Source organism: Chrysochloris asiatica, unplaced genomic scaffold (assembly GCF_000296735.1).
Source record: "Chrysochloris asiatica unplaced genomic scaffold, ChrAsi1.0 scaffold00042, whole genome shotgun sequence".
NCBI lineage: Eukaryota > Metazoa > Chordata > Mammalia > Afrosoricida > Chrysochloridae > Chrysochloris > Chrysochloris asiatica.
Window position 1 is genome coordinate 11,142,933 of NW_006408560.1, and position 17,557 is coordinate 11,160,489.

Sequence of the window (17,557 nt, forward strand, 5' to 3'; positions counted from 1 at the left end):
AAGTGGCAGCATCAATGGGCTCAAGTGTGGCCACGATAGTGAGGTTGGCCCAGGATCGGGCAGTGTTTCGTTCTGCTGTGCATAAGGTCGCTATGAGTTGGTACCAACTCAATGGCACCGAACAACAACAACAACAACATAGTAGAGATATTAAATCACTAGAAGTGATTACTGATTTTACTAATTTTAATATGCAGCTTGTTCACTCCAAAATAGTGCATGATTTTTCTTGCCCAACTTCTGACGTTAACGTAACAATTCAAGTTTTTCTCAGCAGGTTTGTTGGGCTTTGCCTTTAGAAATGTGTGTGTGTGTAAATATGTGTTGTGTGTCCCCTTCCCCATTTTTAATTTTAATTTTAGCTTTCATGTGGTCTCGCATCATATGTATTTTACTTGTCGACGTGTTGATTTTCTTTCTCTTCACTGAAACGTAAACTTCATGAAGGTAGAGAATTTGTCTGTTGTGTTCACAACATTACCCCCAGAAGCTAGCTAGAAGGCTGTCTAGTATTTCGGTGAATAGTTGCTGATTAAGTGAAAATGTATGTACATATATAATTATTTTAAGAATAATTTCATGACTGTATTATTCAAGTGGGATAGAGACGAGGCTAGGAAGATGGATCCTCAATTTTTGTCAGATTTCAAATTTATGATAGGCCTGGGACATGTTCTTAGTCCAAGAAGACAATGACAACCAGTGGGAAAGAGCACTCCTAAATGTGACTGGGTTGTAGCAGGGAAGAAGATGAGGTGAACTGAGGGTCTTACCTGTCTTAGGCATCACTGGCTTTTGAGGGACCAGGCAGATCTCATTTTTCAGGATAAGTGGCTGAATATAATTGGGTGACAGGTGACCCTTCTGGATGGCATAGGCAATCAGGCCCTCCGCGGCTGATAAGGCAGCAGGAGTAGGGCTGCTACCTGTAAGAGGATGTCATAGAATGCATAACTATCATTATGAAACTCCAGCCTGATCTAGACACCAGGAGGGAGGATAAAATAACTATTTGATGCTGAATAACTGATGGATGGGGAGAGAGGAAACTTGTCCAATAGCTAGACAGAGAACCTAAGGGTCTGAACAAAGTCCTCAGCAGTGTGAAGATCTTATTCAATTGCCAAACTAAGACTTAATGAATCTGTTTCATCTCTAGGTGGAATGGTTGGGAAGCAGTAAAAGCTACATGCAGAAGGAAGCCCACCTGACAAAGTCAGGTAGATCCATTAGCATTTACAAAGTAGTTCTCATAACCAGGCCTGCGGCAAGATCTTCATAAATATTAACTTATTTCATTCTCATAGAAAATCTCTGTGATGAATGTTATTAGCAACCTGACTGGCAGATGAAGATATTAAGTGTCCATTATTTGTCTATTATCTCTCAAGTCCATTCCTATTTCTAGGCACTGCTCTGTTTTGCTGAGAGTTAGAAGCCTTCAAAGTGCATTTCTCAGACTTCCTTGCCTCTTGGATTCTGCTGGAGTTCTACCAATGGGAAACTCTGGAAGAATAGAGAAGTCATGCTTTTCAGGTTCTGGCAGCTACAACAACAGTATCAGACAAGTGAAGACTTCCAAAGTGATGGTAACTACTGTGAACAGTAATGTCAATAGTGGTTTCAGCAATATCACAGGAGTGCAGACCAGAAAGGAGGAAAAAGACAAAAAGAATGTCATGTCACAGAAGCCAAGGAAGGTCATCAGAGAAGATAAGTATGATATAGGATAAAAACACAAAGTGAGAGAACAGAGGAAGAAAATGTAGCAAAGGGTCAGCAAAGGATGTTCATTACCCATCTTACTGCCAAAAAAGGCAATGCCCAGAGAGTTGTTATTGTAGCCTTGGGTGTGCAAGCCTTGGGTGTTCCAGCCAACACCTTCATACACCCTGCCATCATCCCCAATCAGGAAGCTGTCAATCAAGAAAAAATAAGTTTAATGGCTAATCCTTATATCAGAATCATCTCACAATCCTCAGATGGTCCTAGAGATCCTTAAATAAATACTGTGCTTCAATAACATCACAGTGGAGGGTGGTGGTGGGAAGTAACCAGTTTTAGACCTCCAAGAGATGTAGACTGTTGTTAGTTATCATTGAGTCCACCTCAGATTCATGATGACTCCATTCAAAGCAGATTAAAACACTGTCAAGTACTGTACCATCTCCAGGAAGGGTTATGGAGTCTACAGTTTTAATTAATAGGTTTTTCATTAACTGATTTTCAGAATTAGATCACCAGACCTTTCTTCCTTGTCTGTCTTAGTCTGGAAGCACCACTGAAACCTTGTCTGTTTATAGCATTATGGCAACAAGCAAGCCACAGCTGCACAACAGGGCTGACTGTGTATGAGATGCATCTGCTGAAATCCAATGAGAATTGAACCATGCACGTGAGAGGCAAAAATTGTACCTCTAAGCCACCACCACCCTCAAGAGATACAGCACTTAACATCTCTTGTTGCGACTTAGATTTGTTTTCAGCTCCTCACTTTAAAACTATTAACCAAAATAGAATTCAAATGTGTGACTCTCCAGGACCCAAGAACATTAGCTCCACATATTTCAAGGGCTTTAAATGAATTCATCATGTTTTGTTTTGGGTTGGGTTTTTTACTTATAGGGCCAAGCAATTGAACATTCTTTAAAACAATCATTCTTTAAACCAAAATTCAGAAATTCCTTTAGTATTGGTTTTTCTTCACTTCTTAAGAATTCCCTAAAGGCCTTCTTTATAATAGGCATTTGGTTAGAATATCTTTTCTTCAGTTAATCTTTCCATTCAAATGTATCTGTTCTTTTACTCTACCTCCTCTTTTATTATGCCTACTTTTAACTTATTCATTCTCTAGTTTCCAATCACAGTCTTCAGAATTGATGTTTTCATAATTCTTACCATATTCAGCTCTTCATAGATGATGAGCTTCCACAGCAAATTGAAGACAGAGTGATACTTCCCTAAAGTCATAACAAGACCCTGAATTGAGTGAGGTCAACTTTCCACCCTACACTGACATGGACTTCAACAACCCATGGGGGAGCGTTAACATGTCTGCCATATCCCTGACTCTGCTGTCAGCCCTTTTAGTAGTTTCCTATGTCACAGTGATACTAGCCTTTGGTTGGGCCAGCATGAATAGATCCTTATGACTATCATTAGCCATAATGTAAAAACTGTATGACATTAAATTGTCACTGCAGAAATCTGACTTAGAAATACAGTGACTGAAATAAAGAACACAGTAGTGACAAAGAGTGGGTGTGTGCAGATACTGGTAGCAGGAACAGCAGCTGAGGCAGTTAATACACAAAGGATGGATCAGAAAAACACACAAACATATACGCATACCCAGAAACAATGGTGGTGACAGTGAGAAGCTCCAGCTACTCTTATTTATTTGATTAATAGGTTTTAAAAAAACATATTTTAAAAGACATGGGTTATCCTTTCCAAAATGAATAATTCAGAAATCATTCATATTTGTCTTTAGAATTCAGGAGGGAAAGATCCTATTCCTTCTTTCTATATATATATAAACATACATACATACATATAGTTGTTGGAGTCCTGGTGTGACACTGTGGGTTAATGCATTGGACTACAAAGTCAGTTTGAACCACTGACCTTTTGGTTTAAACTGACCTTGTGGTCCAGTGTTTATCCTATAGTGCCACACCAGGATTCCATATATATAGTTGTTTTGGAAGTCCATGGCACTTTCAATATTCTCCTCCAACATCATAACTCAAGAGCATCAATTCTTCTATGGTCTTCCTATTCACTGTCCAGCTTTCACATGTATATGGGTTATTGAAAATATCATGGCTTGGGTCAGGTGCACCTTAGTCCTCAAGCTGACATCTTTGCTCTCCAACACTTTAATAAGGTCTTATGCAGCAGATTTGCCCAATGCAATACGTCATTTGATTTCTTGACTGCTGCTTCCATGAGTGTTGATAGTTGATCCAAGAAGAATGAAATCCTTGACAACTTCAATCCATATCATAACATATATGCATATATATCATAACATATATGGATATATATATATGAATAAGGAAGACCATAAAAGAATTGAGACATTTGATTTATGATGTTGAAGGAGAATATTGAAAGTACCATGGACTGCCTAAAGAACCAACAGATCTGTGTTCGAAGAAATATAGTCAGAGTGTTCTTTGGAAGCTATGATGGCCAGGTTTCCTCTCTCATACTTTGGACATATTGTCAGGAGGGACCAGTCACTGGAGAAGATTATCATGTTTGGTAAAGTGGAGGGTCAGAGAAAACGAGGAAGATTCCCCCCCAGCAAGATGGATTGGCACAGTGGCAGCATCTACAGGCTCAAAGGTAGCAACAATTATGGGGTTGGCCCAAGACTGGGCAGTGTTTCATTCTGTTGTGCATAAGGTTGCTATGAGTCAGTACCAACTCAATAGCACCTAACAACAACAATATATATATATTGTTCAAATCCACCAACAGCACCTGGGAAACCCTAAAGAGGATCACTAGGAGTTAGAACCAACTCGACGACACTTAACAACAATAAGTATTTTAAAGAAAGTCAGAAAGACCTCAAAGATGAACCAAGAGACAGCCAAGGACTATAAGGAATGAAGAAACAGTGGTTGAAGTCCCGAAACTGATGGAAGAAGACCATAGCATTACCATTGACCTCAGCTGATCTGAAGTGAGGGGAGATGCACAAAGTACACCCATACTAGAAGATAGTACCCATTTGACCTGGCTTCAATGGATGAATGATCAGAACTTGACTAGAGGAAGAAAGAAGAGGGGGACAAAGAGTAATCCACTACAATTTTATAAACTTGACCTATGCTTGTGGATATAGTAGCTCAAAAGAGGGAACAAATCTTTACAGAGAGGATCATTCCCACCCCCTCAGCACACAGGGTCAACAAGGATTGGTAGCTGGACCTGGGCTTTGTCACCTGTGAAATAAAGGTGGCTATATTTCTCCTACCCATTCCTTGGAAGAACTGGAAGTTTGTGAACCATGATGCACTGAAAGAATCAAGGAGGAGATGTAGTTATTACATAACCCTCCTTGCTTTTTGCTTCCTTTTAGGAGTTCTCAGGGTCCTAAACTACATCTGAATAAATGGCCCAGAATTATTCTTCTGAGTGACTTTCAGAGTACTGAGACTTTCTTTTGCCCTTTCTTTCTTCATTATTTATTTGTTTGTTTGTTTATAACATTTTGTATTCATTATATAAGCAGTTTAAATGAAACAAGAAACAAATGGGAGAAGCCAAAGAAAAGTGGAAGGAGGAGAGCCTTACACTGGGTAGCTGAATCCAAGTAGCTACTCTAGGCATTATTAATGGAAACCCACAGACAATCACCCTACCAGGGTAACTTAGAATGTGGGCTTAGGACAGACCAGTCTCTTACTTGTATGGCAGGTCGCACCAGCCTTTGGTGTAGACGAAATGAGATTGAAGTCCCCGCAGCTTCCAGCTACAAATGTTCTGCTCCTGGCACTCTAGCTTCATGAGCTGGTCCATGATGACGTAGGCCACAGGCTGTGTCAACTGGGCACTGCAGTTTAATGTTCTTGACCCCCACTCATTGCGGGAGACAAGGGTGGGAGTATCTGTAGAGGGACAACAGGATGGCATACAGCAGGTCCTATCTACTTCCTTCTCAACAGGCTGCCCACATTGCCTGAGTCCTCTCTCCCACATGATGTCTGCCCCTCTGTAGTAGAGAGACTCCAAAGAGGCCTCCACCACCAATTACCCGTTCTCACCCTGTTATACTAACTTTGACTAACAACTCTCTTCATGGGCTCTATATCCATCCTTGGGGGTCAAGTTGTCTTATTCTCCAAACTATTTTTCTACATAGCCCTGGAAGACAAATCCTACTCTCACCTCTCTCTGCACTGCTGCTCCCCTTCTTCAGAAAGCATCCGTACCTGACACTCCTAACTCCATTAGGAGTTGCTTTCTCTTGAGGTACCTTAGTAGAATGCGTTTTCCTCACTGGCATTTGTTCCTGCATCTCTGACTTTATCCTTTGTCCTTTGCCCTGCCCTCCACTTAGAATGATGACTTTCTGAGGAAATCAGTCCTCTAGCTCTCTCTCTTCAATCTAGGAGCTCCCAAGGGCCAGAGCCAACAGGAAGTTCCATGAACATGCATAAGGTATGAGCCTCTTTCTTACAGCTGGAACTCACTAGGGCAGAGCTGTGAGACCCTGCTCAGCACTACAGACTCCATCTGAATAAATGAGGGGAAGTAGGGGGAGAGAGTCTCCATCTTCACACCAGGAAATAAGAGATGAGATGCATGGGGGGGGAAGGGGGGGAGCAATTTTGTTTGTTTGTTTTCCTTCCTGGAATTCACCTTTATCTAAAGACTCGGGACATTCTATGGGAGTAGTTGGCCAATACACCACTGGGGATTCCACCCCTTATCACTCACCACCCAACCATAGGTCCTGATTTTCCAGCCACCTATGGGACCCAGCCAATCAATAAACCTCACCATTGTGGTCCATTTGAATGAGCTGTGAGATGTAGGAAAACAGTTCCAGAAACCTGTCGGACAAGTTTCTGACTTGTGTATCATTCCAGGTCTGAGGAAAATCTCCTGCAAAGGAACATTCCTCTTAGTGCTGGGCCTTGGAGAGTGCCTATATCAGCATTATTAGAAGCGTTAGTCAGACATCCCACTCACAGCCCACAAGATTTCTTCCTTTCCAAGTCCACTAACTTCCTCTAGGACACAATACTAAATTGACCAGAGAAGAACCATAGATATCTTTAACCCCCGCCTGCCTCTCCCTTCCACCTCTGCCCCAAGGAGGCCTTCATCATCCATCACCTCCAATCTTTTCATTCCATGTGAACTACAGTCTTCTTGCTCTGTATCTGAGCAGCTTTGCCTTTCTGATTTGCCTGCCCACTTACTAACAGAACTTTCCCCTGGGTATCCATCAGAGTTCTCTGTACCAAGATGCTCACCACTGTTTTGAGTAAACACTTACATGTGTATTAAGTACCTATAGATACCAGGCAAGGTTCTTAAAATATAAAAGTATACTAATGATAGTGGCTGTCCTCACAAGGTCCACAACTATATACTTCACTCAGGATTTATTGAACATTTGTCCTCACTTGCATGTCCTCATCCTCTACTGCTCCTGCATAGTACCAGAGGGCACAGAAGCAATAACCATCAGCATCATCACCAGCATCATCTCCCATGGACCAGCTCTATAGTGTATGAAGTATTGCTAAAGACACTACCATATCTGGGAGTTAGAACAAACTTATGAAGTAAGCAAAGCAAAATAACTACGCCCTCTATATAGTAGTCCTGGTGTGGCTCTGTGGGTTAATGCACCAGACTGCAAGCCATTTGAACTGCAAGGTCAGTGGTTCAAGCTCACCAGCAGCTCCTCGGAAAACCTATACAGGGTCGCTATGGGTTGGAACCAATGCTACAGCACTTAACAACAGCTTTATAGTAACTCCTCAGAAGTGTATACCGGAAGTGCTCAACTACTAACATGAAGGTCAGAAGTTCTTACTCACCCAGAGGTACCTTGAAAGAAAGACCTGAAAATCTGCTTCCAAAAGGTCATAGCCTCAAAAACCCTGTGCATCACAGTTATATTCTGCACACAGAGATGGAATAGACTTGGCAGAAACTGGTTTGGTCTTTATGGTTTTCTATGTAGGTAGGAAATAAATTATCAGAGAGGTTAAATTATTGTGTACGAGGATGAAGATTTTAAAAATTAGAGCTGGAATCCAAACCAGATTGTCTGACCCTAAAATTTGTCCTCAGAACACTATACTCTGTGGCCTCCTTAGACCTTGGACAAGTCATTGACTCAACCTAGACTATTTATCTGTCTATAAATCAAGGCACTAAGGGTTCCCATGGCTCTTCACATGGGATAATCAGGTACAAATCCATGAGCATACCATTGAGACACAGCTGTACTGGGAGGCTGGAAAGAGGGCTGAGGACTGGATCCCATCACAGCAGAGGAGGAAAGCTGTGAGCTGGACTGTGAATAGCACGGAGGAGAGGTGAGACGGGAGAGGGTAGTCTCCAAATGAAATCCATGGGGCTCAGCCAGAGGCAACATTAAATGGGCTGAGGACAGGTGCAGAGCAGAACCCAGAGGACCAGAATAATGGGCAAGACAACAACTCGCTGCCAATCTTGGGAAAATCACTTCACCTGTCAGGGCCTAGGGCTCTCCATTCATAAAATGAAGGGATGAATTACATATTACCTGGTCTGAGAATTTCTCCATGAACAACAACAACAAAAACTTATTGCCATTGAGTTGATGCCAATTCATGGAGATTCCATGTGCTACTGAGTAGACCTGAATTCCATAGGGTTTTCTTTGTTATAATTTTCACAAAAGAAGATTTCAAAGCCTTTCTTTCACTGTAATACTAAGTGGGTTCAAACTGCCAACCTTTAGCTTATTAGTCAAGTGCAAACCACTTACACCACCCAGAGATCTTCTCTCCAATACCAACTCTATTTAATCCCACAGAATTATCTAAGAAGCAGAGGGAGGAGAGAAGGCTGTATTACACCATTTTTCCTTCAGCACAGGTTCATGTATGGAAGACAACTTGAAAACATGCCTAATATCTAAGAATCACAAAACCACTTACATATAAAGTCACTTCAGCAACAATTATTTATTGAGAATTTGGTACATGCCTATAACTACATATGAAACTATATGAGGCCTAGACCTGATATAGAAAAAGGGCATTCCTACTCTGAAGGAATTTTCTCTTATTCTCAAATGTAGAGACAAGTGCAAGGCTTAACTCTGATTGGTATGCTAAAAATAATGGTGACAATTAACTAATAGCTATAATTTATCAAGCACTTTATCCAGCTATTATGAAAAATTTCCAATGTAATCCTCAAAAACAGCTCTAGGACATGAGCAATATTATCTGTATATCAAAAAAGCAAATAAGACTTAAATAAGTTGAGTAACTTTTTGAGGTCATAGCAAATGACTTGAACCCATAGTATCCTCTAGCCAAGGGAGGCTAGAGGATAATATAACTTCCCAAATTGGAGTATTGTTCAAGAGTTTATAGATCAGAAGAGCATCCAGAGTGCTCCTTTGAGGCCAAGATAGCCAAACTTCGTCTCTCATACTTCGGACATATTGTCAGGAGGGACCAGTCACTGGAGAAGGATGTCATATTTGGTAAGGTGAAGGGTCAGAGAAAAAGAGGAAGACCCCCCAGCAAGATGGATTGGCCAAGTGGCAACATCGATGGACTCAAGTGTGGCAACAGTAGTGAGGTTGGCCCAAGATCAGGCAGTGTTTCGTTCTGCTGTGCATAAGGTCACTATGAGTCGGTACCAACTCAACGGTACCCAACAACAACAACAGCCAAGGGAGAACACTGGGAGGATTTCTAGTATTTAACTTGAGGACAGTCGTCTGTTGCTCACCAAAAGCACATTTGATATAATGAAAGTAAACTCACCCCATGCCCTGAGACCCAGAACAGAGAAAACAAGAAGCCATGGCAGCATCTTCATGCCGTCCCAGGACACCAGTAAGGAGAGTGCAGACAAGGATCCTAGGAGAGACACTGGTAATTAACAAGGCCAAACTCTGTATCCACTCTTGTGGCACTGGAGGATAAGTACTGGACTGTAAATCACAAGTTCAGCATTCAAACCCAACTTGGAAACCCTACATAGGGTCACTATGAATTAAAACCAACTTAACAGCAACTCACTCTCCAGTTGGAGTACCTACCCTTTCTCATGGTGTGCCCATCTACCTCCCCATCACAGCCCACTTGGGGGCTAAGACCTTGCTTTGGCTTCTCATGGTTCCCAGCACCAGGCCTGGCATTCAGCAGGTGCTCAATAAATGTGATGGCACAAACACCTCTGTTTACTCCATCACCAGTACTCCTGTTACCCTGGGGAGTTCCTGGTCCTTCATAGGTGCCTGGTTCCTGCTCTTAGACCTTCCTAGGAAGATAATAACAGCTTCTAAAATCTTTGACTAGCTTCTGTGTATAAACCCCATATAAGTATATTTAATCTTTTCAAAATTATATTTAATCTTTTCAAAATTTAAGACAGATATTCTTATCCTCATTTTTAACAAAGGAGATTTATTACCAGAACGATTTGTGAGTCTGAAGTGTGTAGAGTCAAACTGCCATCCTACATAGAAATCCCCTCCAAATATGTCTGGTGGATGCTCAACTAACTTCTTCTTGAGTCGTAGTAATAAAGGCAACAACAGTTCCCATTTATTAATCACTTTCTATGTTCTAGATATTTGCTGAAGATGCACCAGATCTCTAATTAGGTATCATCACAATAATCTATAAGGTGCATACATTTCATCAGGAAACTGAACTTTATCAAGTTTAAGTCATTTGCCTAAAATTACTCAACTAAGAGTAGAACAAGATTCATATCTAGGTGTGTCTGAGTGCAGAGCCTCTGCCCAGAATTACTCCACGTCATGCTTGAGTGTCTGATGGTGAAGCTTCTGAATGTGGATCCAAGATTTTAACCTCAAGGATCTCTGCAGTCCCTTTCAGTTCCAGAAATCTTTGCTGCCCTTAAGACAGAAATGAATTGCTTACTCATAATCAATTTGAAATGCCAACTTTTTGAGTTGTCAATCAAAGCTTCAAATCTCCCCCAGCAATTCTCCTACTGAAACCTATGGTAGTAAACTTGCGATAAAATGGGGTAAATCATCCCTGTCCAGAGATGTTTATGTTAGAATCAATGTCTCCAAATGGAAAATGTTTAAAACAAACTTAAGTCTTGAGCATATACAAGCTTCATTCATCAAGTGATTGCAAGCAACATTGGTGAATAAAATTCACGATTCTATTCATTCAGGAAAACTGTGCACTAAAGACAAAATGAGACAACCACAAATAAAGACAGGTACTTAATAGACTTATGGGAAAATATTCAACCTTCCTTGTTAGTCAAGTAAGAGGTGACATTAATATGTCAACACTGAAACCCTGTAGGTTGACCTTCCCACAAAAGGACCTGACCTTCTGCAAAGATAGCTGGAAATTAGGACTCATCATTGTCAACCAAAAGGTTTCAGATTCTGGTCACCTGATCCTTGTATATCCCCAGCCACAAAGACTGATGTGGTGAATCCTGCCCCAAGCTTGCCATGCCCTACAGCTGATCATACCAGGGGAAAGACTGCTAGTATCTCCCACCCTTACCTCCAATCTTGAATACTGAGCTGGAAGGTTAGGACTGGAGCCAAGGTTCTGTTAGCTTGGATCACACGTTACTGTGCATCCTGTATTCTTAAAACATAAGACAAAACATCGGAATAGGAGACCGATGAAACGTAATAGGTAGACATTCAGGGATAGGCAGAAAGGGGAGAAAATTGGTAGAGATAACCCCAGAACCCAGAGCCTTGATAAGAAAGCTCTAGTAATAGTAGAACCAAACACATTTTGGAAGAATTTAGAGAAAGTTTTTTTTATTGGGAGGAAGGGTTGAGGGGAAACCTTGATCAAGGAGCTTTTTCTACCATATTAAATTTGAACTGGATAAAACCAAGTCCCTTAGACTGGAGAGGACTTCTCAAGGAGAAACACACTACACTCACACTCGCACTCACACTCAGAAATACCTGTGGCACCTGTGCTGTCCCAGCTCCAGCAGGTCAGAGTGCAGGCAGCTCGCCCCTCATTGGCTGGCTGGCAGCTCCTGAGCCTGCTCTCCTGTCCCTACTGCTGTCTCCTCTGTCTTCACCCTCCTCTCATTAGAGGGCACTCCCTCCTAGTAATGAGAACACTCAGGCTCTGGCTTCCTAGAGAGAAGAGGAAAGTCTAGAACAACACCACCACCCCCTCCAATCAAAGACAGAAAGGAAGAGGGGCAGAGTTCTACGGTTCTGAATCAGCTCCTTCCACTGCTCTGAGAAGAACTAAGATGAGACCAGATTCACTGAGAGTCACCAGGTGACCCACCCTATGAATAAGCCTGCCACTTCCTCCCTGGGAAAAAATGAAATTGCCCAACTCTCCTGAGCTCCTTCCTCATCCCAGTCCTCAAGCAGCCAGTCCCACCTGAGGACACATATGGGACCTAGGGTCCCTGACATCTGGGTACTTCCTGGAGTTTGAAGACTGTGGATTGAAGTCAAGACACCTGAGCTCCCTTCCACCCAAGTGATAGAATGGAGACTCGGTGAGAGAATGGAGACAATGAAATAGAAAGTTAAATTTCCAAAAGGCAGCTAACAGTGCATCATCACTAGAATTTGCTCTGACCTGGCCCATTTGTAGGTCATCCCACTTCAAAGTGTTTCTCTGAAACAAATGATTTTTTCAAGAAGTGCTCTACAAGACAAAGCTCTCAACCTCCTCACCAACTCCTGATCATGACCCTAGTCTTCACCTCTGGTCTCTCAGAAATCTTTTACCTTTTCTGAGGAAGTTTTCATGTAAGATTTCCTTGGATTTTCTGCCAAGGGTGGCTGAAATGTTACCATCTGAAAGAGACAGATGTTTAGAAGACTCTATCTTTCATGGTGTGGAGCTATAAGTTAAGCACTAGACCATAAGTTCAGTTTGATTTGCAAGGTTGACCATTCAAACTCTCCAGTCACTCCTCGGAAGCCCTGTACAGGGTTGCTATGAGTTAGAACCAACTCTATGGCACTTAACAACAGCAACAATCCTTCATGGCAAGTCATGGTGTGGCACTGCAGTACTGGGCCACAAGATCAGTTTGAACCACAAGGTCAGCAGTTCAAATCCACCAACCACTCTTTGGAAACCCTGAACTTTACAGGGTCGCTGTGAGTCAGAACCAACTCAATGGCATGAAACAACAACAATCCTTCCCCAAAAAACTTCTGCACTCTTCCATTTGTTGTTGCTAAGAGCCATCGAGTCTATTTTCCAATCCAGTTTTGGCTTCCTTGAGAGACTCAAATCATTCACCTATGTTCTTTGAGGTTAGAGAACAAAACAAATTCTGAAGGGGCAAGACTAGAGTGTAGGGTGAATGGAGAGAGGTTTCCTAATGAAATTCTGATAGAAGCCCCCTTGCTTCCCTCAAAGAGTGAGCAAGTGCATTGTCATGAGAGAAAAAAAATTCCTCGGCTCATCTTGCCTAGCCTTTTGCTCATCAGTTTTCAATTTTCTAATAAATTCTTCATAATAAATCCCCGTGATTTTCCTGTGTCCTTCAAGAAAATCTGTCAAGATTACCCCTTGGGAATCCCAAAAATCAATCATCATAGCCTTCTAAACTGACCTCTCTGCCTTGAGTTTAACTGGTCCAGCAGCCCCCCTAAGAAGCCACTATTTTGATTGGATTTTTTTAAAGGCATCTTATAAGTCCTGGTGTGACATTATAGGATCAATACTGGATCCTACAAACCAACCAAGGTTGGTTTGAACTGCAAGGTCAGCGCTTCAAACTCACCAGGCACACCTCAGAAACCCTAAATAAGGTCACTATGAGTTGGATCCGACTCAAGGGCACATTACAACAACAATGAGACGAAGACAAGTGTTTTACTGGGAGAACTTGTCTTCTGCAATCTCCTATCACATACACGTTTAAACATTTTGTTTAGAATAAATTTACAAATGTGGGAACTGGAACCCCAGTAGCAATACTTTTTGACTTATCCTTATATGTTTTCACCACAATAAAAAATGAAATTATCTTTATAAGTCAGAAATCATATATATAAGTGGTTATTGTTGGTAAATCTGTCGAGTCTGTTCTGATCCATAGCAACTTTGTATAGGGTTTCCGAGGAGCAGCTGGTGAGCTTGAACCATCGACCTTGCAGTTCAAAGTGACTTTGCAGTCCAGTACATTAACCTGTAGTGCTGCACTAAAACTCAGTCTTATATACAGAGTGTTTATTTTAAAAACTGGGGGTACTGAAAGAGATTTCTGCTAATTTACTCATTATCAAACTTAAAAGTGATGAATCAAAAGAATGACAGAAATTCTTTAGTACCTTGTCAGTTGACCTATTGAGTTTTCTGCATACATTTGCAGAACTGATGAATCACTGAATGTGTATTTTTTACTAAAGTGAATATTTGCAAGTAGTCATATCTACTAGAAAAACAAAAATCATCCCAAAGTGTTTGAATGTAGAAATTTTGCAGTGTAAAAGTCCACAAATCTAAAAATATTTTTTTTCTGTTTTTCTTATTTTATCTCCAAGATAGTATCTGTGTTAGACAGAATTATAAGCTGGCCACCATGTTTCCTTCCCTGTGGTATCCATGCCTGTATATAATTCCCTCCCTCTAAGTGTTAGTAGGACCTGTAACTTGATTCAAACCAAAAGAATATGGCAAAGATAATGAGATGTCTGTCACTCCCATGACTGTGTTACATTTAGTGGCAAAAGTGAAGAGATTTTGCGTGTAATTAAGGCTCTTAATCAGTAGACTTAAAGTTAATCAAAAGGGACTTTATTCTGAGTGTGCTCTTAAAAGAAGTATTGGACCATTTAAGAAAACATAAACAAAAATGTTTCACTGTGCTTGTGGTGAAAGGTTATCTAGCAAATTAGTTTTCAAATCAATAGTTCTATACACAAATTGTTCCATGACATTGGTTGCAATCCCCACAATGTATCAGCACTCTTCCTATTTCCTTCTTGGATTCCCTGTTTCCATTCATCTGATTTCCCTGACTCTCCCTGCTTTCTCATCTTTTGTTTGGAGTAAATGTTGCACTCTCATCTCTTATAACTGATTATTCTAAGGAGCATATTCTTCATAGGTGTTGACTGTTTATTTTAGAAGTCATCTATTATTGGACTGAGAGGTGGCCCCTAGAAGTGTCATGAGTTTCAAGTTAGAAGGTTTTCTTAAGGTAAAAATCCTGAGGTTCTTCCAATCTCTTTCAGACCAGTAAATCTGTTTGTTGGTTTTTGGTTTTTTTTATGTTTTGCTTTTTTATTTTATTCTACATCTTTTTCCCATTCTAACCAGAACCTCCTATTGTGGTTTGGTCAGCATGGATAGCAATGGCAACTAGGCACCATTAATTCTTTTGGTCTTAGGTTAGAAGAGGCTGTGATTCATGAGGGTCATTAGTACTTTGGAATAATTGCTTCTTTTAGTCCTCAGTTTTCTTTATTCTCCTTTGCTCCAGGTGTGAAGAAACCAATAGTTGCTTCTTAAATAGCTGCTCATAAGCTTATAATACCTCAGACACTATTCATCAGACTAGGATAAGGAACATTATATTTATGAAATGTATTTTATCAAGCGACCTGGATATCTCTCAAGACTATGGTCTTTAGTCTTAAAGTTCAGTGTCTCAGGACCAGTATCTAAATAGTTTTTATAACTGTGCCTTATGTACCCTACTGAGAGCATGGTGGCTCCATAGGAAAAACACTGTGCTGTGAACCACACAATTGGTGGTTTGAACCCACCAGCAACACCTCAGGACAAAGATGAAGTTTCCTGCTTCTGAAAAGATTTAAAGCTTTAGATACCCTATAGAGGGTCGCTATGAGCCCTAGTGTGGCACTGTAGTTTAATGCACTGGACTGCAAAGTCAATTTGAACTGCAAGGTAAGTTGTTCAAGCTCACTAGTCGCTCCTCAGAAACCCTGCACAGGGTTATGGGTCAGAACCAACTCGACAACAGTTAACAACAACATGAGTTAGAACAGACTTGATGGCACTTAACAAAAACAGCAAAGTGCTCTATTAAGGAGCTTTGGTGGCACTGTAGTTTAGGCATTGGGCTGTTAACTGCAAGATTGGCAGTTCACACCACCAACTGCTCCATGGGATAAAGAAAGATGAGGCTGTCTGCTCCCATGTGGTTTACAAGCTCAGAAACCCTACCTAGGGTCTAGATGAGTTAGAACTGACTTGATGGAAATGGTTTTGACTTTGGCTATGTGCTCTATTACATAGGAAGGGGCTTCAAAAAAGTCGTTGAAATGTTCTATTATCTTGTGATTCCATTTTCCATGAAATTTTTGAAACCCCTTTGTATATAGCTGTATATGCAGCTTATACAAATATGCATATAGAAATATGCACAACCATACAGCTGCTCCTTGGAAACCCTGTTATACAGGGTGGCTATGAGTCAGAACTGACCCAACAGCACTTATCAACAACAAAAACCTACATAATATGTACACAGGTGTACTCATACAACCTCTCTTGCCTATTTAGCATATATATTTGCCTATGTATCTATTCACATTTTATTGTTTGTTATTACAGTTGTTGCAGGATTGTATACATTATAGCATTTACTGTAGTTGACTGTTATTCTTTTTATTTTTACAAAAAAAATGAATTTTATATCCAATTAGTGAAAGAACATAGTAAAAATACTTATAAAATGAGGTAAATTGTTTTTACCTAGACATATAATAAATCACAAGCAAATGTTAGTCACTGAGAGCATCAATCTGTATAATAACTGTGCTCTTAACTTCAAGTCTGAGGCTTTAATCATTTCAAGAGCAAGAAAGTCATGAGTCATGTTTTACCCATGAGACACTTGGGTACACATATTCATGCTGCTAGCCTCATAAATTTCTTGACAATTTGTCTGAAGGTCAATTGGCAATGAAATAATATCAATTTTAAGTTTTGGATAGTTTGTGTGTAGGTGGACTTAATGAGTATTTAACCTGCACTGTCATTTAGGCTCATATATATTCACTAGGAAATATGAGAAAGCCTATAAATTATTAAAATACATAACAGTCCTTAAGAAGATTAATAAGTAAGTGCATTAAGTGTAATGCTAGAAGCACTGAATAATTTTTGAACATCAATAATTTTCTAAAGAGTTACCTTATTTTATTGTTTTATATCAGAAGAATCAAAATTCATTAATTTATGATACTGGCCCAAATGTTAGTAAAATATCATGCATCTTATTTATTCAAAGACATAGTCACAATTATGGTAAATTGTTAACAGATCACAAATCATTTCCCCTCTTGTTGCTGATAGTTACCATTGAGCCAGACTCAACTCTCAGTGAAGACATATACAACAGAACAAAATGTTTTTTGGTCCACACCATCCCCAGGATTGGCTGTGGTGAGCCACAGAGTTTTCATTGATGGCCATATTTTTCTTCCTAATTCAGTCTATAGTTTGGAAAGTGCGCACTGAAACTTGTTCAGCATAATAACAACACTCATGCATAGTGACTGTGTATGAGGAATAGCAATTGGAAACCAAACCCAGATCTCCTGCATGGAAGCTGAAAAGTCTACTACTGAATCACCACTGCCCTTCCTTGGATCCACTTCTGAAATACTCTCCATTCACACTGACCCTAGGCTTGGCCATATGCCTTGCTATGGTCAGTGGAAAAATCCTAAATATGACTCAAGTAGACACTTGAAAAATACTTGAAACCATGGCAATGAGACGATATACAATAGAATGAATGTAAAACTAATGTTCTCCCATGTAAACTATCACATAATTCACAATAAAACATTTAAGAAAAAAAAAAGAGGGAA

At 40.4% G+C, this 17,557-nt stretch overlaps 1 protein-coding gene and 1 pseudogene across 1 annotated transcript in view; both read right to left on the bottom strand.

Annotated features, from left to right (window-relative positions):
* Positions 1 to 9,579, bottom strand: part of PGLYRP3 (peptidoglycan recognition protein 3) — a 21,348-nt gene extending 11,769 nt beyond the window's left edge. Inside the window, exons 1-4 of the mRNA XM_006861683.1 lie at positions 9,525 to 9,579; positions 5,423 to 5,624; positions 1,798 to 1,916; positions 774 to 926 (exon numbers count right to left, since the gene is read on the bottom strand). Coding sequence (XP_006861745.1) covers positions 774 to 926; positions 1,798 to 1,916; positions 5,423 to 5,624; positions 9,525 to 9,579 — 529 coding nt within the window. The remainder of the gene's footprint in view (positions 1 to 773; positions 927 to 1,797; positions 1,917 to 5,422; positions 5,625 to 9,524) is intronic.
* The window catches only part of LOC102840066, a 1,013,887-nt pseudogene that overhangs the window by 828,349 nt on the left and 167,981 nt on the right, over positions 1 to 17,557 (bottom strand).